General features: G+C 42.0%; 1 protein-coding gene and 1 pseudogene across 2 annotated transcripts in view; one reads left to right on the forward strand and one right to left on the reverse strand.

The window, feature by feature from the left end:
- The first annotated feature begins 5,759 nt into the window (after positions 1-5,759).
- On the forward strand, positions 5,760-7,417 carry LOC125154679 (10 kDa heat shock protein, mitochondrial-like; annotated as a pseudogene).
- A 6,071-nt stretch (positions 7,418-13,488) lies between these two features.
- TPST1 (tyrosylprotein sulfotransferase 1) overlaps positions 13,489-18,536 on the reverse strand; it is a 163,632-nt gene continuing 158,584 nt past the window's right edge. For both annotated transcript variants that reach the window (XM_047838740.1, XM_047838741.1), the window contains 2 exons: positions 15,730-15,776; positions 13,489-14,044 (listed from right to left, as the gene is read on the reverse strand). In XM_047838740.1, the coding sequence (XP_047694696.1) occupies positions 15,759-15,776 (18 nt within the window). In that variant the 3' untranslated portion in view covers positions 13,489-14,044; positions 15,730-15,758. The remainder of the gene's footprint in view (positions 14,045-15,729; positions 15,777-18,536) is intronic.

Below are 18,536 nucleotides of genomic sequence, written 5' to 3' on the forward strand. Positions count from 1 at the left end.
CCTGAGTTCAGTTAAAAATGACAGTGACTCTCCATCCTCTACGTGCCAGTTCCTCCGCGGATGGACACAGGCCCCACCCAAAGAAGCTGACATACTGTCTGCAGCCTCAGACTGTGTCCCCTGGGAGGGGCTGGGTCAGCTCAGGGACTGACTCTCCTAGGCATCACGCTCTGAGCTCTTTCAAACCATTTTTACACCCAGTTCCTCATCTGATCCCACTGTTGTGACAGAAAAGGCAATTGAGACCTAGAAGACTGGAACAGCTTCAGAGAGGTGGGCAATGAGCTAGAGGCACACACAGCACTTCCTCTTTTGGACCAATCACACTCCCAGGTGGAGAAGTGTTCCAGGTCAGTGTTTTCTCCCACATCAGTTGCATCGAAATCACTGGAGGGCGACCTTGTTAAAATACAGAGTCCCAGTCCTACCTCCAGAGAATCTGATTTGGTCTGTCTGGAGTGAAGCCCTTACATTCGCACTGCTGACAAACTCCCAAGTTATCCTGATGCTGCAGGTGCATGAACCACGCTTGGAGTAGCACTGCCCTAAAGAGGGCCCCTTGAGGCTTTCTCTTATCTATCACTACTCTCTCCAGCCCTTCCCAAGGACATGTATAACAAAATTTCCTCTTTTTGTCCCATGACAATTAGGACGTTTCAGCTGTAACAGAAACTGCGACCAAACTTGGCTTAAATGAGGATTTTATTATCTTACCTAACAAGAAGTCTGAGCAGATCCTGGGTTGATTCACTCAACATGGAGTTACCTGGACCAGCTTCCTTCCATTTCTCCACCCTCCCAGGTGGCCTCTCCTCACCCTAGGAATCCATGTGAGAAAACCACAGAACTGAGTCAGGAAGACAGTTTTTCCAACTCCTTAAGGAAAGCCTGTATAAAGAGAATGAGAAGGGAGACCCAGAGGCTCGGGAGGTGGGGAAATCCATGTGTAACTAGTTTTACATTGCATTCTGAATGTGTTGGCGTTTTCATTTTCCATTTCTGCTGAGGATTTCCTTTAGTAATACAGTTTCCCAGTTGTTTCTGTTTACACATTTGGTGGGGCCGGGAGGGGGGGGGGGTTGGATCCAAGGTCAGCAGCCTGGAATGAGGACTTGCTGAATGAGTGGGAAGGGGTTGGAACAGGCTTTCTGGGAAAGCAGGGCACTTTGCTGGCAGCAGCTATCCCCACCCAACAGTGGAATGACTTCCAGGCCAGTTCACATGAAGGCTGCAGGGAAGGGTCAGTGAGCCTTTAAGAGAAGGATGGGATGAGTAGCCCATACTCATGCAGAGGTGGGGGCTGTTGTCAGAATACAGGCAGGTATACTCTGGGATCACTTCTCCAAGAGTGAACCAAACAAACAGGCCTGAGATCAAGCCCTGAGATTAGTAACTGGATTCTATTCTCCATGTCTCCCTAACAAAAAGAACTGAATGCTGGCAAATCTCCAGAGTACTGATTCAGCTACTGAATTTTCCCTCCTTATTCCAACTTACTGAATAATTTAACAACCAGAAAGGAAATGAAAACAGAAGCAAAAGCATCCATCTTCTTTTCCATATCACCTTTTCAGTTTTCATTTTGATTTAAATGTTTTAGACACGTAAACAATTATAGATAATACTTAGCTCCCTGCTCATGAAATGCAATATCACAAACACAGTTGTGTCTGCACATACCTCCCTAATTTCATCCCCCCCCTCCCATATATGGTATGTATCATTCCATGCATGTTTTCTCTTTAGTTAGGATATATGATACAGCAAAGTGCAAAAGTATATATGTACGGTTTGAAGAATAATTATAAAGGAGCTACCCATAAAACCACTACTCAATCAAGAACTAGAATATTACCAGTCCCTACATACTCCAAGGGTCCTCCCTGATGAAGACAACCTCCATTCTCCCAGAGGTCACCAGCATCTTTACTTTTCTGACAATCATTTCCTTGTTTTCCAAGTTTAACTACCCCTGTCTACACCACTGAGCAATGCAGCTTAATTTTTGTTTTTAGACTAAATAAAGGCAGCGTTATCCATGCCACTGATGAATATTTAATTATTTCCTAGTGTTGTATCAATCAGTGCTGCTACAAATCTTATTTTAATGTCTCTTGCTGCTCTGAACATTTCATATCAAATCATGTCACTCCTCCATTTAAAGCTCTTTAAAGGTATTCTTGTTTCAGAGAGGAGTGAAGAAAAAAAGCGTGGTTCTGAGTGAAGTGAAGGGAGAATGGGAAGAAAGAAAGAGAAAAGAGTGGGGGGGAAAAAGTGGAAATACTCTGTGGAGGAGTTTTGCTAGTGCCCAGAAGTCTTCCACCTTCCAAGTTTTAACTCCAATAAATTGATCTTTGATCTCTAGATTCTATCTTTCTCCCAAAACTGGTATATTTGCTTTTCTACTTCCTTAAGACTGATGGTCCCTTGCCCTCTCACCCTTTTTTTCTCAGGTAGCTAATAAAATCACTTGATTTTATTTCCTCCCCTATCCTACCATGACCCCATGTATCCATCTAAACATCTCCCTAGGGAATGTCTTCCTGTGTTCCCTTGCCAGCACCTGACCAAGGGACAAAACCCATTAGATTAACCCATCAGCCTTCTGTGCTCTATCTCTGGATAAGTGCCATCACCATATGAATTTAGATACCACTATAAATGCATGATTAACTCATGCAGTGCCACTGGGCCATCTGTCCATGTGTTTCTTCTAGTCAGCTCTTTCCTTTTTTATTTATTTATTTATTTATTATTTTTTTTTTTAATTTTTTTTTTCAACGTTTATTTATTTTTGGGACAGAGAGAGACAGAGCATGAACGGGGGAGGGGCAGAGAGAGAGGGAGACACAGAATCGGAAACAGGCTCCAGGCTCCGAGCCATCAGCCCAGAGCCTGACGCGGGGCTCGAACTCACGGACCGCGAGATCGTGACCTGGCTGAAGTCGGACGCTCAACCGACTGCGCCACCCAGGCGCCCCTCCTTTTTTATTTTTAATGTTTATTTATTTTGAGAGCAAGAGAGAGCAAGTGCATGAACAGGGGAGGGGGAGAGAGAGGGTGAGAGAGAAAAATCCAAACAGGCTCCATGCTATCAGTGCAGAGCCTGACGTGGGGCTCGAACTCTCAACCACGAGATCATACCCTGAGCCAAAATTGAGTTGGATGCTTAACTGACAGAGCTACCCAGGCACCCCTCTTTTTTTCTTTAGTTGAGATATAATTTTCATATAACATTATATTAGTTTTGGGTGTACAACATAATGATTCAATGTTTGTATAAATTGCAAAAAAGATTACCACAATAAATCCAGTCAATATCCAAGTCAGCTTCCTTTTCTATTTCCAAACTTACTCTTTCCAAGGCCCCTCTGCACTCCAGGATATCTCCTGTCCTTCCAGCAAATGGAAACTTGGCTTTTATTGCATAGAGTAATGCAGCTATCAGGCATGAAGAACTTCCTCAACTTCCTACCATCTCACCCTCAAATTAACCATCTCCTCTGGGTTTGAGGCTAAATCTCCCCAAGGAGGCTCTAGCTTGTATTTGCTCTATAAGTTAACCCTTCTCTCTCCTGAATTTTTGGTCTCTTCCTCTGTATGGTTTTCTTGGCTGCAGCCTATATATTATGTGCCAGTTTCTCCCATCATAATAAATAAAAATTCTTCTTCAATCTTGCATCCTTCTCTAGGTAGCACACCTTCTTTCTCTGTCCCATGGTAGCGAGTATTCTCACAAGTGTCCATACTGTTTCCTCTATTTCCTTATCCCCATTGCAGAGTAGGTTTCACACCCATCACTGAAACTGCTCTCCCCAAGATCAGCATGGCTTTCTAACTGCCAAGCCCAACCATCTGTCCTTCTTGAACTCTCTAGATCATACCACAGTGGAGTCTCTTAAAACCCCCTCCTCCTTTGAATTCCAGGAGCCTTTCCTGTCCTTTCCTTTCCTTTCCATCTCTTTCCTGTCTCTTTTGCAGGGTTCATTCACCATCTCACCTCTTCAGAGCCATTGGATCCCAGAATTAGCCCTTGGCTTGCTTCTTTCCTATTCTACATATACTCTCAAGGTATGGTTTCAACCATGGTTTCAACCACAGTCTATATGTTAAAGATTCCCAAATTTAAATTTCCAACACAGCTCTTTCTCCTGAACTTTATACCCTTATTGTACATAAAACTGACTACTTGACATCTCTAACTGGATGTCCCTAAGGGCGCTTCAAATTTACCATGTTCAAAACCTAACTCAGGATTTTTCCACCAAGTGTTTCCATCCTTCCTTATTTCCCCCAATTCTCTCTACTCCTTGTTTAATGTTTATTTATTTTGAGGGAGAGAGATAGAGAGTGAGCAGAGGAGGGACAGAGAGAGGGGGAGGGAGAGAGAGAGAGAGAGAGAGAGAGAGAGAGAGAGAGAGAGACCCAAGCAGGCTCCGCAGCTGTCAGTGCAGAGCCTGACATGGGGGTTGAATCCATGAACTGTGAGATCATGACCTGAGCTGAAACCAAGAGTCAGACACTCAACCAACCAAGTCACCCAGGTGCCCCACAACTCCTTGTTTCTTATCCACTGGCACAAAGGGAGAAACATCATGACTGAGAGGATGAAGTTAGATGGTTGGCCTTCCCTTGCTCTCCTGGCCTTGAGGAGGAGGTTGTTTGCCAACAGCTTCCCATGGCACAAAAGCTTGGCTAATGGCCCACTTGCTCTCACCCCAGCTCAGCTCTCCCCAAGCCTCTGGTGTACCCTGTTGATTAACCACTGCTATTTCTTAGCCTGGACTTCTCTTCCTATCATCCGCTTTGGTAAATGTGACTGATGTTTAGATTGTCTTTCTCACCTCTTTTCTGATCCCTCTTAAGTGTGGCTCACTGAATGCTAGAAGCTTAAAATCTAAAAGCTACTTTCCCCAGAGTACCTTGTATCCTGGATTCCACGAGTGACCTAACTTTCACCAAGCAGATCAAAGCACTTGAGGTTTGGAGGAGGAAAAAGTGAACACTGAGTCAGAAGCCATGATTCTTGCTCTTTTGGGAGGCAAGCTTGAATGTGGAAGCATTAAAACTTTTCCTTTTTGCTGTGGCTGTAGCAGACTTCCCAGTATCTACCTTCCTGGAAGTCAAAAAGCAGGGTGGGGCGTCCATTTTGGTGTCTTATTACTCCCTGTAATATCTACAAGGTCCAGTACAATGCATGGCATATAGTAGGGACTCAATAGATGAATGCTGAAAGGAATTTGTGCTGTGATCACATTCAAACTATTACCTCTCCATATATTTCTTCCTCTTGTCTTTTATTGGTATTAGTAGTATACAGGGGCATGAATTGCTGTTATTAATATCAAAGACGTAGAGAATTCCAGAATGTCATCACTCTTGGCTAGTGGGAAGGAGCTCCCCTCATGTTGTAAGAAGGCCTAGGAGTCTTATCCAGAGTGAACATTAAGGGAATGCTCTTTGGTTTGGGGTGTATATTGGTAACCATGGACATCTTCACTGCAAGAGGACATGGGCCCTGAAATGCTCTCACCTCAAGCTCCTTGCATGTAGGATTTTGGTGAATTTGTTTTATATTTTCAATTATTAATTATAAAACAAAAATAACATATGAAACAGATACAAAAATAACATGAGAATTCCACGGTGTTTTATGAATGTGGTTGGAGGGCCCATCGTTGTCCTACCTACTATTGCATATTACTTTCTCACCCCATATGTCTCTAAATGAGGCTGGTTCCAGTTACTTCTGAAGCATTATGGTCAAATCCCATGGGCGGGTGAGTATATTGGAGCCATATTCCCAATTCTCCCTCCCACCTCATGCCCAGTTTTTGTGGCATTTTCTTTCTTTTTTTTTTTTTCTTTTAATGCTCATTTATTTTGAGAAAGAGAGAGAGAGAGAGAGAGAGAGAGAGAGAGAGAGAGAGAGAAAGGGGGGAGGGGCAGAGAGAGAGAGAGAGGGAGACAGAGAATCCACACTGTCAGGGCAGAGCCCGACTTAGGGCTTGATCTCATGAACCTTGAGATCATGACCTGAGCTGACATCAGAGTCCAGTGCTTAATCGACTGAGCCACTAGGTGCCCCTGTGTGGCATTTTCATCAGTCTATCATTTCAGGCTTAAGCACTTCCCAGCTTAAATATGTCACCTCAACATGATTCCACCAAATGGAAAAAGAATTTAGCTGGAAGTATAATCCCCTGCGCCCTAAGAAAATGTACCATTTCCTAATGTGCCCTTCTCTTTGGGCCTCTCCACCACCATTCCACAGTCTTTGTCCTCCTAGGCGTCCCCACCCACTCAGAGAGTTTGTTGGGGTTGAGGCTGGGAAGGGCCTGTTGTTTCTCGGAGGCAGGAAAAGGGTATTAGGGAAAAACAACTTGCCATTTGGGGACTTTCTAGCTCTGATGATTATTCTGACATTTGTTTGGAATTGCCAGCTGAGAGTCCTTTTGGTTAGCTAGAGACATTAAGGTGTAGTGAAATAGTTAAATATCTGGAGGCAGGATAGGATTTAAATTATCTGTAAGAGCAGGGGTTTGCATACTTCTCTGTAAAGGGACAGGTAGGAACCATTTTCAGCTTAGCAGGCCATATAGTTTGTCTCTACCTGCAGCTGTAGAGAGCAAGCAGCCATAGGTAAGACATATACGGTAGGTGTCGCCAGATTTGGCTCGCTGGGTGTAGTTTGCCAAACCCTGTATAAGAGAAATAAATCCATCCTAACTGCATTGTGATCTTTTCAAATGTGCTCCATATAAATGTCCTAATAGCTCATTTCTGCTTCATTTCCGATTCAAGTCTCAATGATTCGTTTGTGAAGAACAATCGATAGCCAAGTGTCAGAGTATCAAGATTACTAACTTTTCATCAGAAGAACTGGATAAATAATGAGACTCACTAGAAGAGAAACTGAAGGTCAATGTTAAGTGTAACCAGATGTGTAGATTTGGGTAAGTCACCACTTACATCTCGCTACTCGAGATCCCAGTTTTTTTAACTGTAGGATTACAGGTCCCATCTCTTGATTTCTTTTAAAAAACAGTGTTTTGGGGGGTCCCCTTGTGATGGCAGTGGCATGAGAGCAGAGTGGGAAGTGCGGCAGCTAGAGTCACCGCAGGACAGGCATTTAGAAAGTTTCTTCCCCTCCTTGAGTTTTAGTTGCAAGGAGTGCAGCCAAAACTGTAACCAAAAGGAGGCATTATGCTTCCAGAAAAATCTCAAGGAAAAGCAGGCAACAGTAGTAGCTGTTGGATCAGGCTCTACAGGGAAGGGTGGAGAGATTCAACTAGTTAGCCCGAAAGTTGGAGATAAAGTTCTTCTCCCAGAATATGGAAGCACCAAACTAGTTCTGGACCACAAGGATGATTTCTTATTTAGAGATGGTGACCTTCTTGGAAAGTATGTAGACTAAAATAAATCACTAGTGACATGGCATCACACGAAGCTGCCCATTCCACTGAGGTTCTGAAATCTTTCCTGTAAATGTTCTCCACGTCTCTTTTATAAGAAGCTAATAATGGGGTGCCTGGGTGGCGCAGTCGGTTAAGCATCCGACTTCAGCCAGGTCATGATTCCGTGAGATCGAGCCCCGTGTCAGGCTCTGGGCTGATGGCTCGGAGCCTGGAGCCTGTTTCCGATTCTGTGTCTCCCTCTCTCTCTGCCCCTCCCCTGTTCATGCTCTGTCTCTCTCTGTCCCAAAAATAAATAAACATTGAAAAAAAATTAAAAAAAAAAAAGAAGCTAATAATATCCAAGAACGTAGTAATAAATAAAATAGCTCACTATTGTTTCTTATCTTACAAAAATAATTCCTATTGATTGTGTTTAGAACAGAGAGTTAAGAAGAAAGAAGAAAACAAGAATCCCCACTTCCACCACCAAGAGAGAACTGCGAACTGAGAACACTGAACATTTTGGCACACGTCCTTTCAGATGTCTATCGGCTTAGCTATTCTATTTAGTTCCCTATACGTCCTTTAGATGATAAAGATGGGATCATAATAAACAGCTTTGTGATATCAAGTTTTCACTTAATGTAACATGAACATTTTTCTGTTCATGTTTAAGTCTTTTTCTACAATACCATATATATTAGCTGAGTTCTATTTTGTGGATGTACCATAATTCATTTAGCCCATACCCCTTTTGCTAGATTGCTTCAACTTTTTTGTTTTCACAAACTATATTGCAATGAGCAGTTTTGTAGAGAAAGCTTCGCACACATGCAAAGCACACATGCATGATACACATTTTCCTTATTTTTTTTTCAACTTGAAAACTTTTTTGAACGTTCAGCAGTCATTCCATGTTTGGCCAATAGAGGGCATTTTAGGCTTTCTCAGGGTAAGGCCTTAAAAGCCATTTCTACAATATGGAAGAACAAAAATAGTGGTTTTATTGTGAAAATGATTCAATTTTGGATCTTTGGAAATAACCAACCCCAAAGGAAGAGTCAAAGTCATTTATTTTTATCTCTAACAAAACTACTTTGTCTCTCAGATACACACCCACCCAATATTCGAACAATGAACTGCTTTGTTAGGATTTAAACCTAAAATGAATAAAATTACCTCTTTTGCCCAATTCAGAATAATTAAGGAAGGAGTGCTCTGCTTTACACAAAGACCTAAAGTCCCTGCAGAAGACTGCAGTGGAGACTGACAAGCAGGAAAGGGAACTCAATGCTGAAAATACTGACCTTGCCAGAGAAAAGCCCAGACAGCCCCAGGATCTATAGCTCCTTTCAAAATACAAATCTGGGGGTAACACTGAGTGGTGTCTTTCCTAGACCAATACTTATCTATCATCTACTAGCCAGGTTTTGGTAGGCAATACTGTATATATTTTGTTAGAACCTGAAATAATTGTTCTTTTGCATTTTTCTTGATTTTTACCAAGACCATAAATTCCCAAGGGCAGTAATCTGCCTATACTTCCTGGCACACTACCCAATTATACCTAGCAAATTACTAAGTACAAGGGAGGTCCTTAAAACAGTTGCAACTCAATGTTAATGGCAAGTTTCTATTCTAGTATAAAGATGATTATTGAGATGCAGAGTAGTGGTTGGGGTGTAGACTCTGGAGCCAGGTTGTCTATGTTTGTATCCTGTCACTAGCTGTACTAGGTACTTTTACCCCCCCCCCCCCCCCCGCCCCGAGCCAATGTTTGTAAAATGTAGGTAGTAATAGTAACTCAGATGGTAATTATGAAAATTAAAGAAGTTTAAACATGTAAAATGGCTAGCATGGGCCTGGACCACACCAAGCTCTTGATAAGTATTACTAGACTGATTACTTAAGTGATTACTAAGGTTTTCTTCCCCTCTTTTTTAAATTCTATGATTCTCCATGGCTGATGCTCTCTTCAAGCTCCTCCCGTGGCCACTGAGGACACTAGCCTCTCTCTGGCTTTGCGGGTTCACTTGCTGTCTGTGGCCAATGGCTCTGCTTCCTCCAGGAAGCTCTCTGACAGTCACAGGCCACACGTCTACCTGGTCCCTTACTGTTACCTCCTTTCAAATTTTACTCCAGCCAGCTTTCATTCGTTCGACAGGAGTTCCGTTTGATGTCACCAAATCACAACATTTCACAAAGTCATCTTCATAGATGTGATCTAAGAAACAGAAATGCTTTTCTTCACAGGGCTCAAAAGAAATGTGCTCGGGCCAGAAAGAAAGCAAGCTTTGTGGAAGAAGGAACGTCAGTAGGGATGGAAACAGCACAGCATCTGTTTCTTCAGGCCAGTGTGCCGTGGTTGCCTCTTTCCTGAGTCAGCTATTTTGTGCGGCGGTTCTCTGCCCTTTTCCTTTTCCAATACACTCCCGCTTGTAACAAGGGAGTCTCCAGGGGAGGGCAGGTGTGGGGAATAAAAATCACATCTCCTTTGGGGCAAGCACTGGAGTCAGGCTGGGTTACAGTTGAAAAATGTCCTCCTCTCCCATTCTGATACGCTCTAGAGGAGTATGTGGCCTCCTCCCTACAAAGGTAATGACATAAGACTAACACAGGAAATAAGCAAAAAACAAAAAAAATATTATGTTAAGCTGAGGTTGACTTTGTTACTATTTGGAGGTTGGAGCAGTTGAGTAATGAGAAATGGCACTGAAGACAGCTGAGCCCTTAATGAGGCTGGGATTTTCCAGGGAGAGGGGAGAGGGTTTACAGGCATCCGGGAGAAGCAGAAAGTGAAGAAGTGTAAGGAGACAGAGACAGGCAGGAGGCGAACTGTACGCAAGAAAGTAGTGAGGCCACACAGTGGAGGCAGAACAGTTTAGATGTAACGTGTTAAGCATTAGAGAATCAAAGAAGGCTTTTGAACAAAGGAGTGCTTGAAGGCACACTGCCGAACAAAGGATTGATATGGCAGCAGTATTTATTGTCTTGTTCTTTTAATTTTTTAATGTTTATTTATTTTCCGGGGGGGGGGGGGGAGGACTGTGAACGGGGGAGGGGCAGACAGAGAGGGAGACACAGAATCCTAAGCTGGCTCCAGGCTCTGAGCTGTCAGCACAGAGTCCGACGCAGGGCTTGAACCCACGGACCATGAGATCATGACCTGAGCCAGAGTCCGACACTCGACTGACTGAGCCACCCAGGTGCCCCAAGCAGCAGTATTCATTTTCAGTTGAAGGGGACAGGTCTGAGGGGAGTGGACTGGAGAGAAGGATGTTCAGGCCAGGCTTGGGCCGAGGTGCCAGGCCACCACTGTGGCACTAGCTAAGGGGCCTTGTCTGGGGGACACCACCTGGCTGAGCCTGTTTTCTCATCTGTAAAATGATATGCCAGAGGTTTCTGAGAGAATTAATCATTTACTGAATATTTTCCTGGGCTCCTGGAATGTGCCAGGCAATTTGCTAGATGTTAGAGATACAAAAATGGACAAGAAAAGACATAGTCTTTGTCTTCCAGGAACTTACCATCTAGTATATGAGACTGACAATAATAATTTAAAAAACAGCCAACAGACCAAAAACTGCAAAGTCTGATAAGGTGATACTAAAAAGAAGAGAGTCAAGAAGGGCATCTACTTTTTAGTTCAAGGGGCCAGGAAAAGTCTCTCTGAGGAAATAGAATTTACTGAGATCACAGAACTGAGAAGGAGGCATTCCGGCATAGAGCAAAGGGAAGAATATTCCAGAGAGAGGAATAATATGTGCAGCGGCAGGAAAAGCTTGGTGTGCTTCTGTGAGATCCAAAGAACCCTAGAGAACAAGGAGCGAGGTAGGTGAGGTGGGGGGATGGCCTGCAATGAGATGGAGAGGGGCAGTGGCTGGATCATGGCAAGAACTTGGGTTCTATTCTAAATGAGAGGGTAAGTGGGGAGGGTCCTATCTATATGTATATTGTCAAACCATTACTCTGCCATGTGCTAAACAGCATTTGAGGGGGGCAACGTAGGAATGGGGATATTGTTTAGGAGGCTCTCTATTGCAACAGTCTAAGTGACAGGTGGTGCTGTCTTACGTTAGGATGGGGGCAGTGGAGCTGAAGGAAAGTAGATGGATTCAAGAAATAGTTTGAAGGTATAATCAAAGATGTTATATGTGGGGGGGACAAAAGGAAGGAAAAGACTCTTAGGTCTCTGGCTTGAGTGACTAGGTAGAAAATATTATTTACTGATGGATAAGACCAGAGGATGCAGATTTTCAGGCGAGGGATAAGAAAACACATAAAACACCTTGTTCAGTGCCTCACACATAGAAGACACACAATAAATAGAGATTACTATTATTATCTGGTCATTCTGTATTGTATAACACTGGCTTCTAGAAAATAGCTGGTAACAGTAACTTCTCTGTCCTTAAATACAGCATACAGGCATAGAAATAGAACAGGACTCTAGGACAAATGATAGCAGGTCTTTATGAAATCAGTTACAGCAAAATCTTCATTAAGACGTTATGATACGTGTCGGGGCACCTGGGTGGCTCAGTCAGTTGAGCATCTGACTTCGGCTCAGGTCATGATCTCATGGTTCGTGAGTTCGAGCCCTGCATCGGGCTCTGTGCTGACAGCTCAGGGCCTGGAGCCTGCTTTGGATTCTGTGTCTCCCTCTCTGCTCCTCCCCTGCTTACAGTCTGTCTCTCTCTCAAAAATAAATAAATATTAAAAAAAATTTTTTTAATAAAAAAAAGATGTTATGATACATGTCAATTAATCTTCAACAAAGGAAGAAAGAATATGCAATAGGAAAAAGTCTCATTCAACAAATGGTGATGGGAAAACTGGACAGCCACATGCAAAAGAATGAAACTGGGTCACCTCACACCATACACAAAAATAAACTCAAACTGCTTTAAAGACCTAAATGTGAGACCTGAAACCATAAAACTCCTAGACGAGAACACAGGCAGTGATTTCTCTGACATGAGTCAAAGCAACATTTTTCTACATATGTCTCCTGAGGTAAGGGAAATAAAAGCAAAAATAAACTATTGGGACTTCATCAAAATAAAAAGCATCTGCACAGTGAAGGAAACGATCAACAAAACTAAAAGACAACCTACTGAATGGGAGAAGACATTTGCAAATGACATGTCTGATAAAGGTGTAGTATCCAAAATATATAAAGAACTGATACAACTCAACACCCAAAAAACAAATAATCCAATTAAAAACGGGCAGAAGACATGAACAGACATTTCTCCAAAGAAGACATTCAGATGGCCAACAGATACATGAAAAGATGGTCAATATCACTCATTATCAGGGAAATGCAAATCAAAACTGTAATGAGATTTCACCTCACATCTATCTGTCAGAATGGCTAACACTAACAACACAAGAAACAACAGGTGTTGGCGAGGATGTGGAGAAAGGGGAACCCTCTTGCACTGTTGGTAAGAATGCAAACTATTGCAGCCTCTGCAGAATTTATTGCAGCATTACTTACTACAGCCAAATTATGGAAACAGCCCAAGTGTTCATCAATTAATGAATGGATAGAGATGTGGTATCCATATACACACACAGGTACACACACACACATTGGAATATTTTTCAGAAATATAAAAGAATGATCTGCCATTTGCAACAACAAGGATGGAGCTGGAGAGTAACTGAGTCATAAAAAGACAAATATCATGTGATTTCACTCATATGTGGAATTTAAGAAACAAATAAGCAAAGGAAAAAAAGAGAGAGAGAGAGACAAACCGAGAAACAGACTCCTAACTATAGACAACAAACTGATGGTTACCAAAGGGGATGTGGGTGGGGGGATGGGTGAAATAGGTAAGAATACACTAATGAGCACTGAGTAACATACAGAATTGTCAAATCACTGTATTATACACCTGAAACTAACATAACACTGTATGTTAACTCTACTGGAATTAAAATTAAAAACTTCATTGAAAAAAGTTTTGATGCATAGGAGGGATTATCTACAATACAGCCAACTGAAGAAACGTTGGCTTCTCTGATAAGGGCTTCCTGCTTCTCTGAAATCACAGTAATGAAAACATGTAAACCACTAGAATGCTTCACACATTTAAAGCTTTTATTTTGAAAAATAAAATACAAAAGTCATTAAGTTGTAAATGTATACGGTAATTCCTCAACTTCTCAAAAACAATACAATGAATTAAATAATTAAGATATTTAATATTATCCACATCAATACATTTAAACAGGAAGTGTTCTACAAAACATTAGAACATGTACAGACAACCTATTCCAAGATGAAACTGCCCAATTTTTGCTTATAGAATCCCATTTTAAAACCCTCCCCTTGAAACAAAAGTTTGGAATCTGGTAAGAAAAGACGAGGACCAGAGCAGTTTTAACAGAAAGCACACGTTCCCTCTGGACTTCGTATCCACAGGGTTGTGCACGTAATTAGGATCAAGAGCACTGTACTCAGGGAGCAGATCACTCAGGAAGGCCCAAATGTATACCGACTTCCCACCCTCTCAGTGGGGAGAGCCTGGCAAGTGAACAGGAGATGTGGGCCATGGTACATACGCTCCACTGATCTCAGCAGGGGACGGCCAGTCCTAGAAAATTCCCTTCTGTTGAAAAGGCAGCAGTCTCCCCTAGGGCAAACAAATAGAATCTGGTTATAGGTGTGGAGTCACGCTTTGTCTCCCCTGCACCATACTGCTTCCTTCCCAGTTGTGGTCCTGGTGTAAGCCAGGTAGACAGGGAGGAGGACAGATAACTACAAGAACAGCTGCCTCAGAAGGACGACCAAAGAGGCACACTCTCCCTCAGTCTGCGATGCTTTTAGATGCCTGCCAGTAGCTTGGGTACGTGAAACAAGCAGACGGCAGCCAAAGCAAGGGCTGCTCCTGCCCATTTCTAAGTGACTGCAACTGTCATCTGCAGTTGAAGCTACTGCGGGGGCACTGGTAGGGATGCATGTTCAGGGGTCCAACATGCTGACTCTTTGTTTTAAAAAAGTGGAGACCAACGTTCTTTAAAGGAAGATTTAGAGAACACAGTGACTGTCATATTCAAATGCCAAAAGGTTTCAAAAGACAAGAAGAAAGACTATCATCTGTCCTGAGATGCTTTGTCTTCCTCGCTTCTTCTGAGTCCTTCTCGCATTGTATATGGGCACCTACAGGCCACACTGAGCAATGCAAGGATGAAATGATGCTGTGGAGGCAACTCGAAGGCTGAAGTCAACAGACATTGTATTCTGTCTTGTAAAACAGCTGATCAATAAACGAATCCCTGTGTGTGTATTTCAGGGAGGGAATTTATAGATTTTTAAAGTATCTTGGATCAACAAAATTATCCAAGGCTTGATAACTGCAGTTATACAAGTCCATAGAGTATATGTCTAACATTTAGCATTTGCTCCTTAGCAAAAAGGCATTCATAAATCCTGAAACTCATTAATATTACTAGCTCGCTGCCATCCATGATTTTGACATGGCTTAGCAGTGTTCATGTGCTTTTTGTCTATTATCCACTAACACCTGGCAAGTCATAAAAATCTCTTATTCAAATTATTCAATCTCAATTATCTCATCAGTACAACAGGAATAATACCACCTACTTGCCAGAGTGGCTTGAAACCTGAAAGAACGTATCATATTATATAAATTATATAGTATATGTCATATAATATGTCATTTCTATATTACATACATAAAATGCTTGATACTTTATGCCTGGTATAGAGTATGCACTCAATCCACTGTTATTATATAAATAAAAATAAAACAACAAGTAAGACTGTAAGAAAAAAATCACATTTTTAAAGAAGTTTTTCACGTTCCAAATGAAAGCATCACAGGGTGGTGGAAGAAGCCTTGGCTTTCACCTTCCTGTGATGTGACTTTGACAAACAACCTGCTCTCTCTCTAGGATCAGTTTCCTTATCTGCAAATAGGCGATTGGGGTTAATGGTCTCCAGATTCCTTTCATATTAAAAGAAAATATTATTTTTATCATCTTAAACTCCTTTTATTAAAAATAACGGCTAACACTATTTGAGCGCTTACTAGGTGCCAAGCTTTTTGTAGACATTGTTGTGGTTAATTCTTACTATTACTCTCTTATTTATTAATAATCTTATTTATTAGTCCTCATTTTACAGATGAGGAAGGTAAGACACAGAGAAGCAATTTGCTCAATGCCACAGAACCAAGATTCCAACCCAGGCCGACTGACTCCAGAGCTGTGCTCTCCACACACCCCAGCCACACCTCCTCCTAAGAGAGCTTAAGCAGGGAAACCCAAAGACCCAGGAATGTCCCCCAACCCTCACCTCATATATGTAAGAGGTTCCTGGCTCTGCTACTCCACTTCCTCAGTCTGTCAAAGGAAGCAAAAGATGTTTTAAAGTCCTTGAAGTTGGTCAGCATGAAAAGTGACTGCTCCCATTGAAATATCAGGTGTAGTTTGCAGGCTCTGATCACAGATTTTCTAATGAACTCAGTCTGCAACTGTTGTATAATAAAGAATTTGACTGGCCTTTGTCCCTGGTTGCTGGTAGGGAGGCTAAATTCTTGGATTTTCCCAGGTAACAGGAATGTCTTTGTTAATTCAGGAGCTCCTTGGATCATACTTGAGTTATGCTAAGAGACGACATAACTCAGGATGGAAGATGGTCACAGAAAGACTAAACCTTTCACCAGAGAGCTGGGACTCTGAGCCAGCCCAACCCCTGGGTAGCGGACATTGACTGGGATTGAATTCAATCACATGACCAATGATTCAGTCAACCACATCTATGTAATGAGATATCGATAAAAACTCTGGATGCTAAAGACCAGTGGAGCTTCCTGTCTGGTGAACACATGTACATGCTGTTGGGAAGGAGAAGTACCCAAACTCCACGGCGAATGGGCAGAGCTCTGTGTTTGAGACCCTCCCAGGCCTTGTCTTACATGTCTCTTCATTTGGCTGATCCTGATTTGTATCCTTTAAAATCAAACTATATTTGCAAATACAGTGCTTTGCAGAGTTCTGTGAGCCTTTTTAGCTGAATAGCAAACCTGAGGGTTCTGTGGGTTTCAGTTTTCTCATTTATGATTAGTTAAGTCAAAGTCTTTTACAGCCCTTTGTCTAAGTATGTGTGTGTGATGCATTAAACTAACCAGAATAAGGTGAGTGAAATGCTTGTAAGCCTTTTGTGCAGTTTTTTTTTTTAAACTGATTTGTAGGTACCCTCCATATTCTACAGAGGAGTCCTTTGCTTCAATTATTTTATCCCACTTAAGGCATACTTTTTTGCTCTTTTTATGATGCTTTTTAATAATAAGTAAATATGATCAATTTTAATGGAGTCCAAGTTATCCATTTTAAAATTAATGATTAGTGTTTTCTATGATTTAAGATATCCTTCCCTCTTAAGGTCATGAAGATGTTCTCCTTTATTGTCTCCTAAAACTTTACTTTTTGCCTTTCACATTTAGGTCTACAATCTGTCTGGAAATGATTTTTGAGTATGCTGTGAAGCAGAGGCATCCCTTTTAGCCTCAAATTCCCTTTCTTGACTCCTTCAAACTTTTTATGCAAAACAGTCTTTGGATTTGACATTCTTTTAAGACTTGCCTCTTGGATTATTCTCTGGCTCTAAACGCCACAGCCTGCAAGTGAGTGATGGCCTATTCATGAATCCATCCAGGTTTCTGGGACATCATGCCAGCCCAGGCTCAGGGCCCTGTGCTCCCTTGTCTGCAAAAGTTGGTCACAGTCTTTTGGGGAAATCAGAAGTTCCTTGAGAAAAAATTTTTTTTCCTCTGACTCCTGAGGACTTTTCCAAATTCTCCCCATAAACAGAAATTTAGTAAACATCTGTTGAATAAATAGAATGAATGCATGGGTAGATTTAAAACTAAATAGATGCTAATAAGAACATGCCTTGAAAGTAGTTTGAAATTCTCAAGTAAAAGGTATCAACTATTCATGGCTGACTGTTATCAGACGAGGATTTCTTTCTTGTCTAAGACAGCTTTCTTAGAGAGCCCAGCCCATTCGCTCCAGGCTTGCTCTGGGCGACATGACTTCACACAGTCTGTGAGGTGGTATGTTTCCCTCATCAACCCATATCTGGAAAGATATTAGAAACTAAGTTCAGTGCTGAGTCTTCATTTCCTAATTCCAAGCTAATTACTGAGAGCAGAAGCCTGGAGGCAACACATATTATCACTAGGCTAGAAAGGGAAGTCTTCTGCTGGGCTCATGAGGGAGTTAACAATTTTTCCCCCACCACGATATAGGAAGGCAGATGATGTTCAGATGCAGGATACTCTGGGTTACTTCGGGTACATTGTGTCAGCTGCAACCATGCCTGTTTCTCTTCAACTCAAGACACTATACTGAAACCCAAGTAGGTGAGGGCATGACATTACAAGGATAACTCTGGATCTGTTTTACTAATCTTTTAAAAAGGAAAAGTTAGACTCTTCAAATTCTCACCATCCTTTCCCAACTTGGGGGCTTTGTAGTTGAGGGCTGATGGATGTCTATATAACAAATTCACAAATCTTCAATAAGACAAGTTAAAAGGCATGGATGTATATAAGAACAGAGTAGATTTTTATTTCAACTTAGATATCAGAAGGCTGGAGCAGATTCACCAAGGCAGGCTCCTTATATGTGGAATACTATATAGCTTGTAAGTGACCTCAAGCATTTGGATTTTAGTTATCGATAAAGCATTTCCCTAATTTTGGAAGACACTATCTGAAAGTAAGACTGTGTTAAAAAGTAAGACTGTTAAAACCAACAATTATCAGAGGCCAATATTTCTATGACCAGCACAGCACTCTTTAAAAAGATCACTTCAGGGGCACCTGGGTGGCGCAGTCGGTTAAGCGTCCGACTTCAGCCAGGTCACGATCTCGTGGTCCGTGAGTTCGAGCCCCGCGTCAGGCTCTGGGCTGATGGCTCAGGGCCTGGAGCCTGTTTCCGATTCTGTGTCTCCCTCTCTCTCTGCCCCTCCCCCATTCATGCTCTGTCTCTCTCTGTCCCATAAATAAATAAACGTTGAAAAAAAAAATTTTAATAAAAAAAAAAAAATAAAAAGATCACTTCAACACAAGAGCTCATCTATCACATTAAGAAGAG

This window comes from Prionailurus viverrinus, chromosome E3 (assembly GCF_022837055.1).
Source record: "Prionailurus viverrinus isolate Anna chromosome E3, UM_Priviv_1.0, whole genome shotgun sequence".
In the NCBI taxonomy this organism is placed as follows: domain Eukaryota; kingdom Metazoa; phylum Chordata; class Mammalia; order Carnivora; family Felidae; genus Prionailurus; species Prionailurus viverrinus.